The sequence below is a fragment of the Hetaerina americana genome, unplaced genomic scaffold (genome assembly GCF_022747635.1).
Source record: "Hetaerina americana unplaced genomic scaffold, ioHetAmer1.1.p SCAF_1, whole genome shotgun sequence".
Classification (NCBI taxonomy): domain Eukaryota; kingdom Metazoa; phylum Arthropoda; class Insecta; order Odonata; family Calopterygidae; genus Hetaerina; species Hetaerina americana.
The window spans coordinates 44,284,858-44,309,913 of NW_027286069.1; the positions used below are offsets into that span (position 1 = coordinate 44,284,858).

The following is a 25,056-nucleotide window of genomic DNA, read 5'->3' on the forward strand; positions in this document are numbered from 1 at the left end:
GTGGGGCGGGGAATGGGAGATCGTTCTTCAACCTTACCTGCACGCGCCCTTTCCCCCTCCACCATGGTGGGTTGGGGGAATTTGGCGGGGGGCGTGAAGAGAGCTGGGGGGGAGTTAGGAGATGTGGGACGACTTGTGTGTGGACGGGAATGCAATGAGGGGATGGGTAATGGAAAAGGGATTACCAAGCCAGAAGCCCCGTGCGTTTAGGTTGTTGCAGTTGAAAAAAGCTCGCAGCCCTTCGTGGTGAATATCTACGTCGCTTCATGCTTCTCTTGTTACAGCTCAAGTAAAATCTTACATTTTTTATTAGCCGCCAGAGGGTTGCTCGACAAAATAGCTGATTTTTCAAAATCGTTAATATAATTTAGACATCATTCATGATTTACGGCTTCTCTCGTTTTCATACATTTGAAGCTAGTGTTTTCCCTCATATTTGGTCAAAGCTATCTCCCATGATTTCCAGTTACCTTAAGTTTCCTGACTAAGCTGTAATTCATCTAGGTGCCTTATCTACTTAGTTTCTCCAATGTTTATCAAATGCTGCTCGAGTATAAATTCTACCCTCAGTAAACTCAGGAATGAATGTTCGATAAACCTCAGATTATTATTTGTTCCTGTGGGCCTTTCCGTCATTCATGTGCCGCTTTGAGTCTCATTAATAGTCTCAAGCTCAACATAACTTTCTGCTTTCGGGAGCTTACTTTCCGTACTCCGTTAATGATTAATCGACCATTAAGGATATAATTAGACTATGGTGTAATATTAGAGAAAGCTGTCTCTACTAGAACACACCTTTAGCTGATCAAGAGACTAATGTGAGCAAGATAGAAAACAATACTCTCGACTTTCTGAGTATTTTCTCACGTGTCCATCAAAATGTGGAGTTTACAAACGATCGGAATTTTACGGAAGCCGTTTCTTTTTATCATTAACCCCATAACATCCGTCGAGCAAAAATAGAATGATGTTCTTAGGCAATCAGCGAATAACAAACTTTCCTCAATCCAATTGTAGCAGGAACTGGGACACGAAAGTCGTGGAAATATTTTTCTCTGAAGCCATCTAAAGTATAAGTAACGAGTGAGTGCAAAAAGAAGAAACAGGTATTGACACCAGCCTGGATGTTCATGATGGGAAAACGTGCCATATTGTTGCTGTCTAGTCCGTTGCGTTGTGAAACTTTTCTCATCCAATTTATTCAGACCCATTCTCTTAAACCCATTTTAAGGAGAGTAGGCACTCATTCAACTGCACACATTGTGAGCGGTTGGGGGATTTAGAATATGCCAGCCTCCCGGAAGTTGTGTAGTGTGCATCTAAGGCCGCTCCTACTCACGGACCCACCCAGTTTTCGCATTCTCTCGCTTCACCGCCTCCCCGCTCTCGTACGATACTCCCGCAGAGAATCAGAAGGGACAGTGTTTTGATGGGAACCCAAGGGAGACGTAATCGGAATGGAGGCAATTGGCTTCTACGGCTCCCACCTCTGGTTGGTTGAAGGGTCGAGTGGGCACAGAGTCGAATCCCCAGGCATTCTCATTTGCATCGCCCAACACAGGCTCTCGATGGCCAGACCTCTTATAATCTCCACGAAGTTCGACCGAAAGCTTTAATAAGCAGTTAATGGTCCACAACTTCCAAAGCAAATCATGAAACCTGACGTTGTTCTTGAAAAATTAAAGTTGAAAATAATTTTCCGCGGTAAATGTAATTGTAAAGTGAGCAATGGCTACCGTAAATCGTTACATTATCTTATTTAGAATGGTATTGATAGTTTTATTCCATTATATTCTTAAATAACATTTTCTTGAATCTCTTCTGGTTCAGTATGCACCTCATTGTACCTACAGATATTTTTCCGGGATTAATATACGTAAACAACGAATATGAATTGTATCAAGGTGGTATGAAGCATTTTCCACGTTTAATAATTATACACTAAGAATATTAGCATGATATTACTTATGATCACCATTAATATAACTATCTGGGCTTCTCGCTTTCGATTGCCGTCTAAAGAGGGTTAACCCTCACTACGCCGCACTAAGAGGGTTAAAATAAAGCTTCTTTATTGATTGTAGTAGGACATTTTGGCGTTTCCATATTCGGAGAAAGAAGAATTCCAACTGAGTCTTTTTTAGTACCCTAAGTTTCGGAGGATATACAGCCCAGCATTCATATTTTGCCACATTATTATTATATTCACTTCAATGAGGCTAATTATTACTATCCATAATATTATTTTAATTTTTTTTACCCGGTCGCATTCCTCGCAACTCCTCCACCACGGTTACTCTTCATCCCACAACAGCGCCTAATCTCTTCATCATATAATGCCCTTCCCAATCCCTCTCCGATATCAGGTATGCAACGCCATAATCCTAATTTAGCGGGCCGTATTTACTCTTCCTGTCTCACACATGGCGCGGTTTTCACATCATGACGTCCGTTATGCACGATGACTTTAACAATGGTGACCCGTGCGTGACCAGGAGAAACTCACTCGACCACCACCACCTGGCGGCTAAATTCAAAGGAATCACTCGAGTTGAATGGATAGTGTGCACGGAGGTAATGGCGTCAGGGCGAAAACTTTGTTCTCGCGACACACTCTGTGGCATTACTTGCGTGTGTATCTCTACATCCGTCATAAATAGTACGTTTTCAAGGAAAGGCGCAGTCGCTTTTTGCTCGTCTTTTACATCATTCATCACTTTTTACCAGCACCGTTAGAAACTAGTCGGTGATTGATAACTGGAAAGCTTGGCCAGAGGAGTCAAGAGTGTGTTTATCTTTACAGAACATCACAGAAACTCTAGGAATGGAATCTATTGTTTTACATTTTCAAATTTTAGTGCGGAAGTTCAATATAGAGACGGAACAAAAATTTGTTTTTCTTCCATCCTTGCTGTCCAAAATAGAAACAGAAGATCGTTCTATTTTCCAGACCTGTGATAAGAGATGTTCATTGGTGGGACTTAATACTTTAATTGGCATAAATTTAAATTAGGTATTAGAAATTATGACTGATTACTATTGCAGTTTTTACAAATGACACTCGAACATCCAACATGATGAATGCTATAATCAAAAAATCGACTTGATGAATAAGGATGAACTCAAAGCACTGAATGCTTTGAGTTTATGGTTATATTGAATTGGCTTCATTGTAAAGTATCAAAGTTAACAAATGAGAATTTATTATTGCCTGTCAAAGTAAAAGTGTTGAGCATATGAAACCCCTACTTCTCAAATCACTGGTAATACTGCCAACTGAATAGCAAAAATCTTACATTTTCTAGTGAATACCTCGATAATCTTGGGAAAACATGACTCTTACGTCCTTTATGAACATAACTGAGCATATTCACTTCATTTTACGCTTGCTTTTCTGGAGTTAAAATGTCTCGAACCTCTTCTCTACGCGTATTCTTATCACGTATTCATCATACACTGCGGGAACAACAATGTCGCCTACTAGCTACTTATGTTTTTTCAGTGTACATTCACACGACGTTTTATATTTTCCTTGGTTTCATTTGTTGTCCTCCCGATGTATGCATAAATATCGAAGTTAATGACGGGCACCACTACCACACGTATTTATTTTCGCGCATACACTTTCTCAAATAATAAATCACCCTCCCCTCTGCTGCGTAGCCTGTAATGGCTCCGTATCGTTTTACAGTTCATCCCCTATGATAGACAATAACAGGTATCTAGCTTAAAAATTGATTTCAATTAAAAATTAATGGCAAAGTAGGCTAGACAATGCACAATAAAATTCACATATTTGATCTAAAATTAACTGAATTTATATATTTTTAACCTTGTGAACTGGATAATGTGAAAGAAAAAATATTTTTAAACAGATACAATTGAAAAACTTTTAAATTTTTAAAATTTATCCACTTTTTACCATCGGAAAAAATACTTTCACATATATATGTGGAAGAATAAAGTAGTTTCTTTTTTGATATGAATCGCTTCCACACAGTGACGCCTACAAACCATTCTATTCACTTTTTATTATTTATGGATTCAAAAAATACACAGTATGTGGGTCATTCACTCTCAAATAATCGCAAATCAGTTTTATTTTTTCCAAGTAGTTCTTATATGTAAAGCATCACTGCCCAGTCAGCGTTGCCAAAAGCTTTCTCCACATCCATGATGGCAGATTGTTCTTATTTTACTCTTTTTTCTATGGTAAAAGTGACTCTTCTTTTTCCTCTGTATTTTATATCTCCAAACTGGTTCTACTTAAATAAAATTTACTTTTCTCTCCATTCTTTTGTGGATAATTGCGGTCATAATTTTCGATTCACTGTATAACGTAATAACTTTTCACATTTACCAGCGCTCTTCATGGTTTGTGAAATTTCAACTATGTTAGTTCTTTCCCACAAAAACATTTGCTTAAAATGTTTTGACCACGATTTCAACGCCAGCACATTATCAAGACAGACTGTCTTGGTAATCATACGCTAGTTTAGAATTCACAAAAATTATTATGAGAAAGATAATTAAGTGCGCAATTTTCATTACCTATTATCAGCTCCCACAAAGTTAATCCTACTACTTACTGTTGTAGTTTTTTCTCACCTCCATGTTTGATAAGATATTTTTTACTATGAACAATTCATTTTTTATGCGAAACTCTCTATTTAATTTAGTTAAATTTCGTCAACGGAGTTCTTTAAGATCAGACACAATATACCAATTATCGAATAATAGAATTTCTGGAGGAGCTCCAAGAGTTGCACTTAAAAGAGTTTGTGATGTTTCTCGCTCTGAGTACCCCTTTTGACTATAGGTACATCGTGAACTGCTTTTAGGATTGCATTGTTCCTTGTTCATTTGTTTGTGGCTTGGATGTTTTATCAACCCTTTCTCTCTGAAATATTTCTTTGAGTTTTAAGCAGCGGTCATTTATACTTCTATCGTTGGCAGTTGACAGAAAGCAGACATCTGAAAGAAGCAATATCTCATAATGACAACGTAAGCATCCCAATATTGAGTATTATTTTAATTTTTTTAAACCGTACACCCTCTCTCATATACTAATAATCAGGTGAGTGCCGTAGACTGAAAATATTCTCAATAGTGAGTCGGGTTGAGAAAATGTCACTTTATCAAAGCCCTTAATCAATAATGCTTTATCAGCAACATTGTATAAAGATATAATTTATTAAATCATACGGAGTTTATCGAAGTTAAACATAATGGCACCACTGCATGATAAAATTTAGAAAATGTATTATTTAACTTCACATTTTCATTTATAATTTAGAGTATTAGATCATTAATTTCGAATTATCGAGGAATTTAATAGAATCAAAACATTATAGGTATATTTTTCCTCTACTCTATTTGCTATTCGGCATATTTGCCCTGCACGTCACCAATTTCGCACCACGGCTAGCGAGCCTTGAAGCACATTTGTCTTGACTAAAAAAATATATTTTCGCAATACGACGGGGACGTGAGGCATAGAAGCTATTCGCAGAATACGTGATCGTGGAAGTTTGGTATTATGCCTTTAATAGATCTTCAACAAAATGTCCTCCAGTTTTCGCTCTGTGGTCTAACCGTTATAAAAATATTTATTCCACTTTAGTCGAGAAGCATATTAAATACGAAATCAGCCTTATAGGGCTCACAGGTGTTAGGCTATTTGTGTGTTTGAAAACTTTTTTGATGGTTTCCTTTAGATTTTCACATATTACTGGAAAGAATATTGGAAAGATGAACGTTTTGTTGCAAGAATATGAAGCACCTTATGCCACTGAGAGGTCAAACTAATGAAAGTTCTTTTCATGCAATACCGTAAGGTAAATATTAAATCTTTCGCAAGATGAATTTCTACAATCAGAAATAAACATTTTTTTGTTTGTCCGTAAAAATATTGAAACTTTCTATTGAGAGTTAAAACCAAACTATTAAAGATACAGGGAGACAATGGGAAAATGTAAACTGGTTAACATAAAAATTTTAATGTAATTATTTTAGCATTGCGAAATGTTATATCTGTCCTAATACATGATTACTATTTCTTGATTCTTTAGATTTATATTGATCAAGCAAGTATGGCAATCCAAGAATATATTCTTCTGGATACTGAATTAAATTTTTATGGCAGCAAAATTCAGGCAAATAATGCTTAAAGGCAAGTGTTATATATATGAATAAAATTATATTTATTCTTCGATTTTACTTCTTTCATTTTGATTGGAATAATAGTACTAATTATGAACCGTTTTGGACGACTGGAAATGGATAGTGAGTCAGTGTTTTAAATAGCAATATCCATTTCATAATAAATTCATGCTCGATATTAATACAACTCTTAAAATTTTCAGGGCTGTTTTCAAGTAGGCTATTTTTAGATGATATAATTATATCGAAATTAAGAATGCGAAATTTTGCTTTCATTTTTACTTAACCGAGCGCCTCTGTGGCGTGATACACGAGAGCCCGCTGAAAAACTGCTGGATAACATCGCATATCCTTAATCTTGAATTCCGGCTCTAATTAGAAAATCCACCAATGTTCCCCACAATCGGTCGTTATTTTCTCAATTAATAATGGCAGCAAATGCACGCGAGCTTCTTTCACGCCCTTCCCTCTCTTCACTTCTCCCTCGCCCTTTCTCTCTTCCCCCCCCTTCCGGACCTTTAACCCAGGGCTGGGGGCGTGGAGAGCTGAGGGCACCGTCGCTACTCGGAGTGGTGGGAAATAAAGCGAAACATTTGGTTTCGTTCAGTCGTCCGTAAATTGCCTCCGCGGCACCGCTCACGAATCACGGCCCGGGAGGGTGCAGGGTTGGGAGAGAGGGGAAGGTAATGAGGAAAAAATGACTCCTCCGATGGGAACACTGCTATTGACCGACATCTTTCATCGCAATGGGGCACTTGTAAAGTTGGGGTGGGAGACGCGAGCAGCTCATTTGCAAGAAGAGAAAAGGAGGCGAAAATGAAATGAAAAAAAAGAGAAGAGCTCATCTGAGGCCATCATCATCATTGCAGTGCGCTCGTTCGAACGGGAGCGAGAATGAGCGACGTCGAATGCACGCGCGGAATGCCGAGGGGGGGGGGAGTAAAGGGGGATGAGAGCGCACCGCGCAGTCGCGCTAAACCACAGCCGTAAATCTTGCGTGATATATGCATACGTTTTTTTTTCTATATTTATTTTTCCGTTTCATTTTTGTATAACTTTTTGCACAGTCATCCTCCACTATTCCGTTGCTCCATCTGCGGCCATATCCGTGTACACGTCCCACACCCCCCCCCCCCCCCCCACACTCTTCAAACGGAGACGGAGAAACTTTTTAATAATGTGCGCACCGCGAAGGGCGATTCATTGAATAGTCGAGAGCGATAATAAAGCGTCGTCGCGGGCTCGTCGTCCCAGCTTCGGATAGAGAAATAAAAAAAATCCGTGGCTATTACCATTGCGCGGGTGGTGTGGGGGCGGGAGAGAGAGAGGGAGGGAGGGACAGGGTAGGGAAGAGCGGAGTAAATCGGCGAGTGTGTTCTGCTCGTCGGATGTTGGTCGAAGCCGTAAAAGTGCGCCTCCGAAGTTGTTGTAAAAAAATACGATAAGAGGGAGGGAGAGAGAGGAGTGTGGGAGGGGCAAGTGATGGGGAAGGGAGGGAGGAGTGGTTTGGGGGAGGAGGAGCGTACGCTGGAGAGTGGGGACTGGTGCGAGAGAAGAATAGCGGGGAATAGATAGGGGAAGACGAGCGCGGGATTTATGGCCCGCGTTATCTATCCATGTTGTGCGGCACCAACTGCGTTGTTTCTTACGCATTGTTATCCATGTTTCATACCGTACCGAGCGTCACGTTTGCGTATCCTTTTTCGCCACGCGTGCAAACACCGGAGTCAAGAAATATGGCAGTGACAGTAACGAACGGAGGTGTATTGGCGATTGTGATGCGAAATTTAGAGGCTCGAGGATGACTAAAAAGAAGATATTGGATTACCAAAGAAGGTTATCTTATTTAACATGAATACGGCACGGTTATTGGTAATAATCATTAAGTTCCATGTCTATACCAAAATAATTCGCGGGGTGCCAAAGACAGCCACATAACTTCGTAAATATTTCACAATGATGTTATGAAGCAATTATTTAACTAAAATTGAACTATCATAAAGGGATGAATACCCTTTGATTAAGTGATAAATTTTGTGTTTTACAACTCTTAAAAATACTGCAAACCTTTGATGATTAACAAACTGGAGTGATATTAGAGTGAAATTACTTTCAATAGCTGGCAACAGTATAAATCACTCAACGCTCAATGCAGAATAATTGCATTTCCTTTATTGAATGATGGATGTATCTCTCCATTGATCATTTAAAAGTGAATTTTCTACCTTTAAGAGAACCCTTTTCGAGTTATTAATACGCTACAGCAGGCGCCAGATTATGTTCAATTCCTCGAGGTGTGGCCAAGAAATACAAAGCAAATGTAAGATCAGTTGATACATTTGTATGTACGAAGTATCACTTGGTATTTCTGGTGATTTCATTACCGAACGAGAAAACTGCCTGTTTGCCGCATCTTATGCTTTCAATTTCCAGCCTGTTATTCCATGTTGATGAAAAACTATTACAAGTCGAGAAAAAATTACGTACGAAATCAACGATATAGAAAAAGACAAATGTTCTCAGAATAGACAAATTCAAAAGTACATCCTTCATATTATATGGTAGATATTTAAGGTCAAATTTCTTTAACGTTGTAAACTCAGATGAAAAAACGAGGAGAAACAACGTTAGCTTGAAAGGAAAAATATTTTGGTGACAAAAACACAACTTTTAAAACTAGGTCTGTTTTTGACGTGCATAAAGATTGGTCGATTACCAAGATCCTTCTATTACATCAAGAGTCCAGCGGTTTGCTTCTACACCTAGCATGCAATTGGAAAATGTATTATGGCTCCTGATTTAATTATTTTAAATCTTTGAATAAATATTACATGAGTACAACTAATAATAATTGTAAACGTTTTGAGGGGCCTTGATGAACGGCAACAATTAATTGAGATACGTAAATATTCGGACTAATCACTTGAAATGTCCCATTTTCAGTATTAACCCTCATTACATGTCGCAATAAATCGTGTTCCTATAAAGCAGTCCAGTAACTGTTGCCGTAATTCCGTATCAACGTTGATTTTTTGAGCAAAGAAGCTGAATTATGTGACCATACGTTTCTCATCCGTGAGGGGACGTTTGTAATCTCTACGCTTGTTACGCATGAGAGCATTTACGTTCGTGGCTTCGTGATGTTTATTATGACATCTTCGGAAAACTGTAAATTCTGTCCACTCAAAATGGTTCACTCGCAGCTCTTTGAATTTTCTCACACAAACAGTTATTTGAGATTACGAATCTTAACTCGACCCCTTACATGCCTAACATCTAAATCCTTTATTTTTGTCCTATATTTCCCGAAAGTTTTCCTGAAATACTACTCCTGTATTTAACGTCTGAATATCTGAAAAATCAAGGAGCATTCCACATGTTTTTTGATATAATATCGCGCGTGCCTTGTTGATATAACTAGCTTGTTATTTGCTTGAAAATTCATCTCCCCTCTTTTCTTCATGATTTAAAACGGCATCTTTCTCGTCGTGTTTTGTTGCGATATCTTTGTTTCGAAGGGACGTAAATAATAATGGTGCATAACTTGAGATGCGGTCATTTTATTCATCGCAGAACCGCCAAAACCTACCAAAACGTGTTCGTGAACTCCGCACATCCCGCTTAGCCAAGGGCAGTGCAACGCCCAGGAGGAAGGGAAATGTAGTCAAGTGGAGTCGCCTTTAAATTTTGATTCCTTTTTTCTTTCCACACCCGCCTGCTCCCATGAAACAGTGCAAAACAAGGGGCGTCTTTTCCAGGACTAACTACGAAAACGACCATTTAGTGGCGGAACTCTCTTCCATTAGACCACGTTCACTTAAGGGATCCGACGCCGTAGTCTCTCTTAAAAGATCCCCAATGAGTGAGCGGAGGGTCCGGGGGAATGGAGTGGGAGGATTATATTTTAGGGGAAAGGGGGACGGCAAGTGCTACTAGCGCTTAACCTTGGTCTAACGCAGGAGGGATAGAAAAACAGGGGAGAATGGAAGGGGAAAACATTGATATGTCGAGCGAGAGCTAGCAGGACAGAATGGGGAAAGGCAGGTAAGGCGAAAAATGTGAAGAAAATGGAGTGGACAGAGGGAAAAAGAAGTAAGCTTGGAAATGAGTAGAGAAGAAAAGATGACGAAAGGGCAAAGTTTTTTTTCGAGTTTTTATTCGTACTCACCGTTTTTCTTCTAATAGAAAAAATGAAGAAATAAATTGTTGAATAATAAAGTTTGTTGAAATTTTCAAGTCTTAAGTTATTAATACCAATTCTGATAGCAATGTACTAAAACTATTTTTACTAGACTTTTGTGCAGTATTTAAATTAAATGAAATTATTGACTCAATAACTCCACACACTTTTAAAGTTACGCCGGGGACAACAAATTTGTTTAAGGGTGCATCCTATGTATTCTTTCCATTACGTCAAGGGCACTTGGAAGAAATGGCTCATATAATGTACACAAATTATTAGTTATTTTTGCATTTTTTTAAATTGTGAATCAGTAATGAACCTAGAGAGTATTTAGCTCTTATTGCTGACAAGTTGTAAAAATATGCGGTGATTGATTGATCCTACGTCATAAGAACCAGAGGCACACTAATTACACACCTATAAGAACTCTATCATTTCCTCTCCCTCGCTCTCTCTCTCTCTCTTTGGGATTGTAACATTCCAGCAGCATCCTGCATAAAAAACCGAAATAGTTACTCTCAGTTGCATAAGGTAAGCCATATCTTCATTCAATGTTCTATTATTGAATGCTGACCTACGTACTGACACAGCTAAAATACTTGATTTGTGGGAAGAAACGGTGCAAAATCCCTTGTAATTGCTCTCCACGCCACGGCAGGCGTGTTTCGACATTCAAACTGCCAAGAATTTATATTCTCATTATTTTTTTGCGGTTTGGCATGTCACGCTTTTTCATTTCATAGTTCTCATTCTTAGGAAAACTTATCTAGTTGTCGAATCAAACCATTAACTACAGGGTGAATATAAAATGAACGCTCTTACGGTCTTGAAGCAATGAAAACGGGATAGCCGAGATTGTAAAATTGATTGGCACAAGGTTGAAAAGGGGGTGGGGGAATAAAACAAAGTTACAAGTAAGGGGTGGGATAGAGAACACATACTAGGTCACTTGGGTGTTTAATATACTGCTGCTTAAGAACCATTGCTCCTAATCCGAAATAGTAATAATTCCGTTTCTTTTTTTATGATTTTGTTCTTTAGTTTTAGAGATGTTCGAGTTTGTCTCTCTATAGTTTTCCTGTCTCCCTGTTGGTGCCGAGAAGTTTTCTTGTCTCCCTTCTTGGACAATATAATTGTGATGTCCGTTCTCCTTTCATCTACAATAAGCGAGAATAATACTGATTCTTTTCAATAATCGCTGGATAAGAGGAACTTCTCAATATTTAAGCAGTTCGTTCGGGATGTTATCTGGTCTGTTTTTTTTAATTTTCGCAGCGTTACTTGTATGTTTGTGCTTTCTATTATAATGTATAATTAATTGTTAATTTTGGTACGTTATGCCTATCAGCGGTGATACCATCTTTGCTCTACAAATCTGTAAGGTATCTTAGCCATGCCTCTTTAGTTAAATGTTTTTGTTCTATCAGTTCATTGAGTAATTTTCTTTGTGTTCTAATTGACGCTATATTAGTTTTTGGCGACCATAAACACCCTCATTTTTTTTCGAGAGGTTACATATACAACTATTCTTAATTTTTCTTGCTAGTAATTTTTCGTTGCGAATGGCTTTGTATTGTTCATAGGATCCTGGAGTCTTCAGTGCACCATACTTGAGATAGGCATTCTTTCTTTCCTTACATTTCTCTTTAAATACTGTACAAAACCAATATAACTTATTGGGCTTTTTGTTCCATCAGTTTATGGGACTTGTGGCAAGTTCTTCGAATGCTACCTCTATAATATTACTTTTCAATTTATTCTAGGGGGTATTAAAAGCATCGCCATCGATAATTGAGTTTTCCTCTATCTTTCCTGCCAACCTGTTCTGAGATGGAGCTTTTATTTGCTGTCCCGTAGTTACTACATATTTTGTATTCATTTCCTTTTGACTTTCATCAGATGAGTAGATTGCAGGTATAATAGACACAGAATAGGGTAAATGAATAAATGTTATTTACATGACATTCACAATTCAGGACGGTCACCTTTTCAATATAGGCATGGTTATGGGAATCTCGCGGAAAACAATAGGCACAGGAGGATAACAAAACGCTTAATTCATTCCCATGATCCATTTAAATATTTTCATTGCGCTTTTTAACGGAATATTCTGCCGTGTGAGGTGCGTTACCGGGCTAGGGTAAGAGAGGTGGAAGGGGAACAGGTTCGCTAGTGGTAAAGCCGGCAGGAGAGAATTAGTAGAATTGGTTGAAAGGCAGGTGGCAGAGTATAAGCATGCAATTTACTCCTTACTCGAAAGGTTAAGGTAGGAAAATAGAATGAGGACGGGGAAGAAATACGGTAAGTAAGACAAAATGGAAGGCAGGCTATTAAAATGGGAAATGGGGGAGGAGAGAGATAATGGTTTCGTGGACATAATGGTGGGCGTAAGGAGGAAGGGGTGAGAGAACTGGCGGATAAGGGGTCAAGAGCAGGATGAAAACATGAGTCAACGAGAAAGTAGAAAGAAAGTATTGGAAGCGAGGATGTTAGGTAAGTGACAAACTCTCACAAAATAAAATACAGTGGCGTTAATTTTCCAAAAAACGGAAATTGCCGAATCGCGTACGGAATTCGCAGTACTACTACGCTGGTAGTGAAAAAAGTCGCATAAATACTGCGAATAGCATCCCTGATTATGTAAATTCCGTTTCCTTTAAATACCACACTTTCATAGGAAATCGTATTTAGATTTAGAACATGAAGTGTGGAAAAACAATTAAGTTTATTTTCTTAAGCGACATAAATATACACATAATTAATACATACTATATATCGTACCGTACAATGTCTTGGGCGGATCCATAGGCAATGTTCAAGTCCTCCGCTATTTCTCTGATGGTTAATTTGCGGTTATTGACCAACATTTCTTTTACTTTATCAATTTTTTCACCGACTTTCGATGTCGATGGTCTGCCACTGCGTTCATCATCTTCGATTGACTCACGACCACTTCTGAACCGCTCGTGCCACTGGTAAACGACCGTTTTTTTTAGAGAATCGTTGCCGAAACACTTTTCCAACATTTCCAACGTCCGTGCGCCACTAAATCCATTTTTTACGCAAAATTTAATACAAGTTCGTTGTTGCAAATTTAAATCCATTTCTGCAATTGTAAAAAATCGCCAACACACACAGAGATAGATGTACTCTTGGCTACGTAACTTTTGCAAATGTCAAGTTATGACACTAAGATTTAAAGGGAATATCAACAACAGATGTACCAATTTAACAAAAAAAACAGAACTCAAATCGGAACGATGGGAGCGCCACACGGTGGTTATTCCGGGAACTTTTCGATCAAGGTAGTATATACTCATCAAAGAAACACAAATTTTACCCAAAAGCAGTTCACCATACAATAGCACACATGAGTGTGATGGTAATTTTTTTTCATTGAAAGTATCTTTGCTGTATACAAATTATATAATACAGCCACCTCTTTTTTTGATTCTTAATTTTTAATATCCATCCAGTTGATAAAAATCACTCTCTGTTTCACTTATATCCGCCTATTAAACTGGAAATATACTTGCCATTGGTTAAGAATTACATTAAATACAGTTAAATACAGAATTACAATAGATACACTGTATCTATGTTGGGTATGTACCACCTGATGATGATACAGTGTTGATTTTAACGAAGGTGCTCTCCTTGAAAAAACTTTCAATTCTACATATTAAGTAAAGCAAAATCCTCTACGTTTTTAGCTCTAGGAAATACTATATATTAACGAATATATTGTGAATAATTTTCATGAAACGACATAGAGGTTAGGTGGACCTGGAAAGTTTCAATGCCTCTTCTTATCTCCTCATCAACTATAAAACTTGGTAAAAATGAATCTACATTTTCGTTTTCCTAATTTTTCCTAGAGAGAAACAGATTCATTATTCCTTCACAGCTTTAAAAGATGCCATTAGTAGGAATATTACACTATAAGAATAAAGGCAGGATAATACATATTTTTCGCTGGCACTGTCCATTTTTCGTAATAGCTCTCTATATTCTTAAATAATCTACAACTCTTACTCGCGTTCTCTCCCTCTCTTATCTAAGTTTACACGATGGAAGTAACAGGTTTTTCATGTTGTTTCGGAGATTCAAGCCAAAGGCTCAACGGAGACCGATGCAAGACGATTTAATTCTTGGCGAAGTCCGAACCTACGACGTTTTTGTCTAAGAGCGCATTACCTAACGAGGCAACCGTAATACCAAAACTCAACGTCTATACCGTACTCAGTGAATTATTTCATACGCTTCTATTGCATTATTTTGCACACTATTTAATTGGCACAAATTATATAACACGAGCACTAAAAGGTGAATCGGTATGAAATTAGATTGATTTCAACGGAACTAACAGAAAAGAGGGCTTTCGACCCTCCCCGCCGTTGATTCCTTGCTATGCTAGCCCCCCAAGAGAAAGGCTGAAAGGAAGAGGTGGGACCTGAATTTTTATTTATTTCATTAAAGCCGAGTGGTACACGTTAAGGAGGGCGCACGCACGCGTAATATGAGAACACGCATCCATGTAAAAGGAGAAGGAAAGTGAAGAGGGTGTGAAGACGAGTATGAGGAAGCGGTGAAGAGGAAAGGAACGCGAGCACAAGGGAAACGGGGGAAAGAGATATGATAAAGGAATGGGTGAGTGAGTGCATTTGGATTTGGCGAAAGACGAGGACTGGATCGTAGAGCGGGAGGAATCTAGCCAAGGAGGTGGTGCGAGAGGGACGCGGAGGTGGGAGATGGGAGGGTGGGTGAGAACGGGGAAGGGAACGACAGAGGGGATGAGGGAAGAGGCATGAAGGCTAGATGGAGGGGTGAAGGAGCACCAGCAGAGGGAGGGAGGGTACCCATGCGGTCGTGGCGGTGGCACTGGGCGGGGGGAGTGAGAGAAGGGAGGGAACCAAGAGGAGGGAGGAGGTAGTGGCGTAGTGGTGAGTTCTGTCGCATGGGGGCGTTTTAGAGTTGGCCGCGTGGACCGCCGAACGCGCTCGGGGAGTGGGAGAGCGTGTGAGGAGGAGGGGTGGGGTGAGCGGTGGTGGGGAAGGAGGAGTAGATGGCGAAGAGGCCAGTGTGCGTTTTGAAGTAGGGAGGAGAGGTGGCTGTGTGTGTGCGGTTCCTCTCCCGCGGTGAGTGGAGCCACTCGTCCCCCCGGCGTGCTTTACAAAGGCGTTCTTGGCACCCGCATCGGAGGGAAGGTCTTCCCTCAGGAGGAAGAGACAAGCAGCGGGGGCATCCCGCCTGACTCCCAGGGCCATCCATCCCCAAGGGGTACAGGGGTGACAGAGGGCGCGGCCCTTTCCTCCGATTCCTCTCCCCCGGAGGACGATCCCCGTCCCGTCGCTGGCCCCACCCCCCGTCACAAACGCCCGAGTGTCAGATTGGGGTGGAGCGCGCGGCGCAACACTCTGTCGTCGAGGAAGGGGAGGCCGCGGTGTAAAGGGAGTGCTCCGCGTCTTTTGAGTGCCCACGAGGCGTCGAGTCGAGAGGAAGGGATGGGAGTGGGCGTTCTTCGTCCTCTCCTCCCTTTGCCTCTTGAGGGCCCCAGGAAGTCTGCTCCCAACAGCTCGCCCGTTTTATGTTTCAACCCCGCTGGAGGTCCCTCCTCACGAGATCCCTCCCGAGTGCTATTTTATTTTGTGTGTGTTTGTTTGTGTGTGTCGAGTGCGGACGGGGTTGTCGGGCACACTAAACTACTCAGCCTTTGAAGGAGGTATCCCACCCCCACGCCGTCACGGGTCCCTTCCTCCACTACCGCCACCTCCCCCCCCCCCACAAACCACCAACCAAAAGGATCTCAACAGCCCCTTCATAGAGCCCGCGGAGTTTTGTCCGCCGTGATGAATGGTCCCGCGGGTGTTTTCGCGGCGCGTAGTGGCGGGGACGGTCGCGCCATCGCAAACCATCCTGTCGGCCGGCCCTGTCGCCTGCCGTTGTTGCGGTTGTGATCGAAGGCCCGTTTATGCGTTCTTCCTGTGCACGCCCCGCAATCCGAATCATGAATCAACGCTGCCGCGGGCATTTTCCGTCGGGGACCTCCCGATGACATTTCGATAGTGCAGCTGTTCCTCTAGCACTCCCCCTCCACACACCAGTGAATACTTTCTATCGCTCTCTCCCGTCTCTTCGGTGTTCCTGGGCGGGCGATGGCTGTGATAGGGCCGGATTGATCCGTGTGAGTGTGATTGAGAGAGGCCGTCGTGTCGCTTTATTTTTTTGCCGGTTTGCGCGGCAGTTGATTATCTTCGTGGACGAAGCGAGGTTCCGCCTCTAAATTGACGCCCCGTCGATATTAAGCATTGCGAAACACAATATCTCATTGAATTATTTATAAATAGCATCAGTGGTTATTGTTTCCTTCATTAAATCCATTGCGACGATTTGGATAAAAAGTCATTCATTTTCCCCGGGTGTAAATTGGCTCGATTGTCATAAAAGATGGCAGAGATATCATTGTAGCATGTCTGATCTCAAATTCGATATTTCCCACTCGATTTTACCTTAACATAGTCAGGAAAATAATAGTAAGAGATCTAGAAACTGTAAACCTTGATGCATTTCCTTCTGTAAGGAAATATCAAGTATGCCGATACGACGTCATAAACGGTAGAGATGGCATGGTTCTCCCATTGAGTCCACGGTAGGATAAAAATAATAGATCACGCCAATTAAAAACTCCTGCTCGACGCAGAAATATCATCCGGTTGGATTGAATTACTGTAGGCCGGTGAGAAAAATCGGGAATTCATCCTCCAGGAAACGAAAACATGATCATTCACCATAACCGCTGCACGTATAATTCCGTCAAGATTTCATCCCTCGCCCTTTAATTCAGACAATTGTTGCCGCCGTAACTCCTCCCCTTCCCTCCTCCCGCCGCTTAAGTGGTACTAATTAGTGACATTTCACGCCGCCTTTCGTCGCGACGAATCCACGTTTCCCTTTCTCTCAAACGTGGCCTCTCCGCGACCCACCATCCTCTCCCCTCCCCCACCCCCGACCCCAGCCTCGCTACCAATTAGTGCCGCCGAACCCGGTGTTAACCTCCCGCATCCCTCCCTCGCCCCTATTTCCCCGCCATTTCACCCCTGGTACGTGACGCGGCTTGATATTCAGCGGAACATAACGAATATTCTGTCTCTACCCCATCCCTCCTCAAACCCCCCTTAGCCCCACTCTTCCTGCTTAGCTTCACTCACCTCTCTCGCACTCTTTCGTCTTCCTCGCCGATATTATTACTCTTCCTTTCTCTCTCGCTCAACTTTCTCCCCTCTTATCTCTCCCTCTCTCCTCCTCCATAATGAAACCGCCTGTCTGGCTTCCGGGCAAACCTCTTCATCCCTCACGAACTACTCCCTCTCTATAACTCTTCCCCTCCCTTATTCTTCTTCTTCCGACGTTTCATCCTTACTCTCTCCTTGGATTCCCCGCCAAAATAGAGCTTTTTTTCGTCTACCCCACTGTCTCTTCATCTGCAAAACCTTCCCTTTCCCCTCCCCAATCCTTTTCTCGCTCGCCAGACCCAACCACCCTCCTCTCTCCATTTCCTACCCTTCCCGCCCTTCTTCCTCTCTTACCACCCCACTTCTTCTGATCCAGGGACCAAGTCCAATAGGAGACGCCGCCAGCCCCACCCTTGCCTCCCTCGACTCTTCATCATACCCCTGACCCTTTTCCTACAGCCATCCCTGCACTCTCCTCTTGCCTCATCCTAGCTGCTGGCGCCGTCCCACGAAACCCTCGCATCCCCTTCCATTTCGAATTCCCTCCCTATCGTCCGCTTCCACCCTCTCCGGATGGCTCGCTAAAGTACCTTCGCTCCCGTGGTAGCTGCCCGTACCATTTAGTATTCATCTCCCCGTCTGTCTTGCAGGGCGAATTCCGCGTATACCTACCGCGTCACCCTCTCGTCTGCTTCCCTGGAAAGAGAGAATCCCTCAAACACACACACCCCCCCCCCCCGCCTTCAAAACTCTACTCTAGCGTTCGCTTCGGAGGGAAAATAATCTTTTCCCCCCTCGCATACGTGGCCGCACTCACTCTTTCCCTTACTCTCCCCACTTCACCTTAACACGTCTCCCGATTCTCTCCCTCTTTCCGTGCAATGCATCACACTATCTAAAAGCCCTCCTTGCCGAGTTTAAACTTTATCATTTTATTGCCATCGTGGTGGGTCCACGTGCACCAGTTCCCCTCTCCCCCCTGAACCTCTGAACTTCTCCCTTCCCCTAGGGGGATGGGGGTAGTCTGACGCGGCACAGAGCAATACCCCTACCGTGGTCAGTGGGCCGTGCGTTTCTTTCCGTGACAGGGGGTGACTCTTGCCGCCGTGACTGAGTGAGGTCATCATTTTAATCCCCACCCCTCCGTAATCCGTTCCCCTCAAAGAGATCTTGGCCTGTGTTTGGTTCCTCAGGGGGAGTTTAATCGAGGTAGGGACATCGACTTACTCATACACACACAAACATACCCCCAAAACCACTACTCTCCCTCACTTGACCCCACTCCCCAGCGTTCCCTGAATCTCCCCCATTTCTCTAGATACATAAATTGACTTCCCCTCACCCAACTCTCCCCCTTCTTCGTCCTTCACCCCTTCTTCTATTCCACACACACCCTCGCCCTCCGCTTCCCTACTCTCTGCTTAATTTTTTCGGCGATTTTATTCCTCAATCGTCCAACTGTCGCTGTTCACCGGGAACCTCCCTCCCCGCTCTGTCACCCGAAATCCCTCGGAAGGGGTGAGGAAAAAAATCTCACATGCTATGATTCACTCTGTTTTCTCAGTCCGGTCGCGGCGGACGAAGGCTATGGACGGGTAGTAGTCGTTTGGAACTCGAGTCATCCACAGCGCCAAGTTTTCGAGTGGTGATGTTTTTCATTTCCTTTGCATGCAGATTCATTCGAGTAACACGGAAATCTTAGAACTCATTCCCTCTCAGTACCTGGAATACGTTCGCATCGGGTTTCTCCCCCATCGCAGTCCTTTAGAGGATGACTGTGGAGATACACAAGTCGATTGACTGATTGGTTCCCTGTGATGGTGTCACTCCGGTACAGAACCAAAGTGAGGAATCGGACGGGTTAATTTCGTAGAGATGAAGTTCGGGATAGTTCAGTTCAGACGGTCGGTCCTCTTTTCTCCTCCCGTCTGAGAACTCCACCGGTTTCAAAATCGTTTGTTTTTCCTCTTCGCCCTCCTCCTTTGTGATTTGTTTGGCACAGTTTAGAACACTCCCCACCCTCGCGCCCTTGGGGCACGGACAAGGTGCTCTTCCATCCCACCCCCGGTCTTGTTTACTGGCGTGCGCAGCCAGCATGCCCTTCTCCACGCCCTACCACCATCACTTCCAAGAGGGGAAAATGACTCCTCCGCCAAAGTACCCCAAGCGTGTCTTCACTTTATCCGCGTGAAGAACGTCTTTATTGCCTCGAGTGAAAGGAAGGAGAATTCCTCCCCGGTATTCGGTTTCCACCCTCCTCACTTTATTTCTTTTTTTTCAAAAAGGACGTCATTTTTTCGTGACACAGGAAGACACTTGAAAAGCTCTCTCCGAAGTTTTCCCGGCCAAACCCCCCTTCATCCCTCCCTTCCTCCCGCTCAACCGTAAGCCCACCCGAGAAATGGCGCAGGAAATTCGCGTCGGACATCATTTGGCTTTCGACCAGTTCCCACGAGAAGATAGCCCTTCCGGTCAACGACATCGCAGGCTCGTCATTGTCCCCTTGCCAATTTAATGGGCGATATTGCTCCCCAGTGGCTGCCCTAACTTCGCGAAGTCCATAAAATAGCGCATTATCATCCTGCGAGGAGTAGAAATCATTTCGGCAAAAGAAGACCGTATATCGAAGGACCTTTCACATCTTTCTTCCCTTCCTCCCGGGGTACTCTCAGCTGTGAATGTTTTAATTAGATTGGACTCCATTGCCAAGATTCCGTCACCACAGCAATAACGGTGAAGGAATTTTTTATAACCGTGAGCAGAGTAACATTGGAAGCGTCGTGACTGGTAATTTATATTTGCATCAGCTTCGGTGTCTCCCACCCCATCCGATATAACCAAGGGCCCCCCTCCCCCCAAGGGTTGAGTCCGTCGGGTCGAGTTGTCGTCTCAAAATTGCGCCCAAAGGAGCAGCCCGCCTAATTGCATTCTCCCGCCGACGCCTCTCCTGAATGTGGTTCTCTCCCACTTCTGTTTTGGAACGCAGTCGATTCATTCCCCCGTGGCCAGAAACCACTTGTTTTCACGTGTGGTCGTGTCTTTTTTGTGTGTGTTGAGAGATACTGAGTGAGGAGAGAACGATTTTAATGACTCTGGAGGCGACGCAAGCGGATGTTATATTGCGTGTGAGTGGACCGCGGAGAGCGACCCATCCTCCTTTCGCAGCAGGAGACGAATCCTTTCGGATGAGGCAGAGGACGTGGACGTCCCATGTGTCCGAACCGTTCCCCTGGCGAGAGGAATCCCCTTTTCTCTATTCTCTCCTCCCCCACCCCACGACCGGGAGGTAGAGAGATTTTGGCGCGGGAGACGCAGAAGGACTGAATTAAAGTTGGAAGAGAAGCGGGGAGAGTGTTTGAGGAATTCTGAAAAGAACTGGTCAAGGGTGCAGGTTAAAAACAACAATAATAATAATAGTCGGTGGCGGACGGGAGGATAAACATTGTTGGAGTTTTCGTCGGTGCTTGGGTTAATAAAGAAGGCGGTGAGGGGCCAGTGTTTTCACGGGGCGTAAACAACCCCCACTCCCGTCTGCTGCGGTAGCATTTCGAATGTGTTTAGCGAGAGAGTGGCGCCGTTCAGAGTCCCGGACACCATTCTCCACCCCGTCTCTCATTTTCTCTTTCGCTCGCTGCGTAGCGCTCGCATGACCGGGGGAGAGAGATACGGAGAGTGGTAGTGGGTTTGTGGAGGCTGGGCAAACGGGGCGAGAGGGAGGCTCAGTAGGAAAAAAAGGAAACGAGGAACAAAAAAGTTTCGTTGGGAGGAGGGGAAGGGATCGTGCAGAGACTATCTCGCGCGGATTGGCGGAAGTTGTGCAAGTTGTCGGAAGCGCATCCCCTCCTCCTCCTCCCCGACCCCGTGCTGCCCTTGCGCCCCTTGGCCTCCCGAGGCCGGACGTCCCGTACGAACCGGTCGGCGAGCATACTTCACCCGCCCACCACACCCGACTCGCGTTACCCCCACCTTCTTAAAGAGCCACCTGCTGTCTGCACGACTGATTGAATCCTCACACCGCGTGCCTCCGTCGTGGGCACCGCGCATCCGGTGACATGGCATGTCCCTGGATTTCCTAATCGTATTTCCTTCGTGCCTGGTGGACTTTTCGCGTTTTGCCGACGGTGGAGAGCGTTAATTTTACCATCTTTCACTCTTGTCACCGACCCTCCGTCGGCTATGACGCAGATGGACAGGGGTTTTGCGAGAAGATGGATGGAGAAAGGGAATAAATCGATTCGTTTGTTTTGATTGCCTTTTCAAACTTTTCATCACACATTCCTCGAATATTTGTGATAGAACTCATATTGATTTCAGACTAGGATTTCGTCGACGAGCATTGTGCGGCCATTGTCTCGTGAGAAAGGAGTGCGGAATTAAACCTCGCCACCACTTGATCTTCGTTCTCAAGTGTTAGGCTCTCGAAAATTATCCCCATTTATGCATAAAATACTTGGGCCTTCGGTACGAGGGCTTGCGGTAGATTTTTTGACATTGAATGGTGATATTTCCACCGAGACAGCGTTCCCCACGCTCGGCCCCCTGCATCTGTTCTAGCACATATCGCTTGATTCCACCACGCCCGAGCTGCATTCACCTTAGAGCGCCGGATGTGTCCTTCTAAGCATCGCAGAACCAGGTCTCCAAAGGAATGCCCGTGGTACGCCATTACTCTAAAATAAATCTCATCGTTCCCTGATTTTTGGAACCCTGTTGATTGAGTGGCCTGAGTGGAAAGAAAGAAGTCTCATCTCCCGCATTTGACCAGATATTCTCATGCATAAAAACTAGCTTTATATCTAGAGTGAGTGTGATAGAGACGGAAGAAAAAGGGAAGAATTCCATGGGAAGTGCGAAGGGGTGACTGTTGGAATGGTGCGGCGGGCGATTTCATACATTCCTCACTTCCTGAGTGTTGAGTTGTGGGTCCCATCTCTTTTCCCCAACAACTCGTGTGTCGTTTTATTTCTCTCCCCTCTCTTAGAAGCGGCAGATGGGAAGGAAGAATTGTGCGTCAAGAGACCATCAAATCTGAATTTGGGACTCGTGAGATGGATGTCAAAAAACGTAGTTTTTTTATCTTTTCCTTCGTTCTGAAAAACCTGCATATGTGCACACTATATATATAAGTATATAATTTTCCATTCGACTCGGTGTGAACCCTACTTGTGCCCACTTAGAGTGTGCGTTCCTGTGATTCCTCCCTCGTCCGCCGGATCGGCAGTGAGGGTGACGTATAATATACACTTCGGCGATTCGCAGAATACAAATAAAGCTGAGTCCAGACTTTTGCGCCCTCTAAGCAAGACTGCACCTCGAAAGGGATTGCAGGGTCTGACCTCTTCGTTCCCCTTATCGACGCGGAAGGTGCGTGGGAGACGGTGAAGAGGCGGAACGTTCGCATAACCCGCCCACCTTCCTCTCCCCCCCCCCCTCCCTTGGGTGAGTGGAACGCCTGGTTTTATGCCCCGCGTCACATATTTTCCCTCTGACACGGTCGAGTGGGGAGAGCCGACGGGACCGTAAAGCGCCCCTCAGGTCTCGTGAGCGTCCGAATTGCGGCACCCTCCCACCCTCGTGGACAGTGTAGCGTGCGGAGCGTGCAGGCTGGATTCGTACGTCATGCATGACGGTGACGTCACGGTCGGCCGCAGAGGCGGCGGTGTGGGAGGTAGCGGCGAAGTCGTCGGCGGCGGTGGAGGTGGCGTCGGAGGATGGCACTGGGACCCCAGTGGGACGTGGGGAAGAGGTGGAGGTCGAGGTGAGGAGGATTATTAAATGTTTCCGTCCCCGTGGAGCGCTTTCTATTCACCAGCTAAATACTCGTATAAGCATGTCGAGGACGCGCGGGAGCGGCGTTGATGTTCTGCCCCATATGTTTCTAACCCAATGCGGATGACATTCATGGCAGAGTACCGCTTATTCCGCCTTCGATAATCCGGTCTTCTATCCGATCGATCTCGCCGTACTCATGCGTTTCACCTCACGATATTCTGTTCTGTTATGATGCTCCACATGCTGTCTCCATATATGTCGTATTTCGCCTTTTTACTGACTTAATTTATAAGTTAGATTCGCAATAATTGTTGGTTTTTATTCTTACTTGGTTATCAGCAGACGTGATTATGTATTTTTGTTTCATTTCAGCTTAATTTCCTTTTTTTTAACAACACATGTAGTTGAATGTGTATTGAAGAAGAGTCACGTGAAATGTAAGCGTGCCTACAAGCATGTTGCAGCTCGAATGGTTGTTGCCTACTCTCTTGAATAGTGTAGAGGAGGAAAGAGTAGTAGCGCTTCCCCCGAGTTAATATGCAATTGAAAAAATATATTTGCCGACATTTTATTTCCTGCCGATGAAACAATATGTCTTACTTAGTGAACCTTGGTGGATCGTAAACTTTTAGATGTGATTTGAGAACTTTTGGTTGTTTCTTAAAGGGAGAAGGTCATTGCCAATGGAGGATATTTACTCTTTTTATCTCCTCCTAACAACTGCGGGTGTCCCTAAAGAGTATGTAATTACTAAGGCGCTAAAGATTTAATATTTCAAACGATCATGGTTTTGATGTTATGTTCATTAAGGCGTTAGGTTGTTTGGCTATGACGAATTGTGCAAATAAAAATTATCAAAAATAAAGTACATATATGAATAGCCTGTTTATGGATTTATAAATTCAATGTCATATATTCTTCATTTTGTCATTATAACGGAACCGACATGAGCGCGTTCTTATTTCGAATGACCTCAGGATGCTACTCATCGGGAAAATGCGTAGATGACTGTAATTAATCAAGAGAAGTAATGGTTATTTAAACTCTCCGAAAGAGTGTGATATCATTAATTTCAAAAGGAGGTTATTCTTTCAGTTGTGTCAGAGAAAAAAATTCCTGCTCAGATTAACAAACTACAGCAATCTATAAAATCTGCACAGTTTACGTGACTTTGAATCCTTTACATTTACCACGATAGGGAACTAAACATAAGGAAAGGACTAGTGACCTCTATGTTACATCCCTAAGTGCATATTAGATATGACAACTCCTTAAGAGAATAAGTCTTTTAGTAGTTTTAGAACCAGTTAAACAATTAGAATTAGTTTTTAATTGATAAAAAATATCGGAATATCTTTATGGAAGTGAGAAAAGTCACGTTTAATTTGCCTAATTATCGTTACCTTTGGCAAACACATATTCCATTTAATAACTTGGAAACCAGCGGGAAAACTACAATCACGGAGGTAAGTAATTCATACTAGTCATTGGATATCTTCATTAAATGCCTATTAGCTTCCTAATCTCTTCAAGAGAAGCTTTAACGTTTTCTTGATAACGTTTTCTTCTTCGTTTTTACGTTTATTTCTCAACACAAGGTACATTATATTTTAACATTACAAATTCGTACGATATAATTGTAATTACAAAGGCTTCCATCTATTCAGTTCACTTTCGCCATTTACTAACATATGCTGATTTTAGATA

General features: G+C 43.2%; 1 protein-coding gene across 1 annotated transcript in view; it reads left to right on the forward strand.

Annotated features, from left to right (window-relative positions):
* Positions 1–19,160: 19,160 nt before the first annotated feature.
* The window catches only part of LOC139697529 (uncharacterized), a 98,851-nt gene continuing 92,955 nt past the window's right edge, over positions 19,161–25,056 (forward strand). The window contains exon 1 of the mRNA XM_071596261.1: positions 19,161–23,335. Within this exon, the coding sequence (XP_071452362.1) occupies positions 23,197–23,335 (139 nt within the window). The 5' untranslated portion in view covers positions 19,161–23,196. The remainder of the gene's footprint in view (positions 23,336–25,056) is intronic.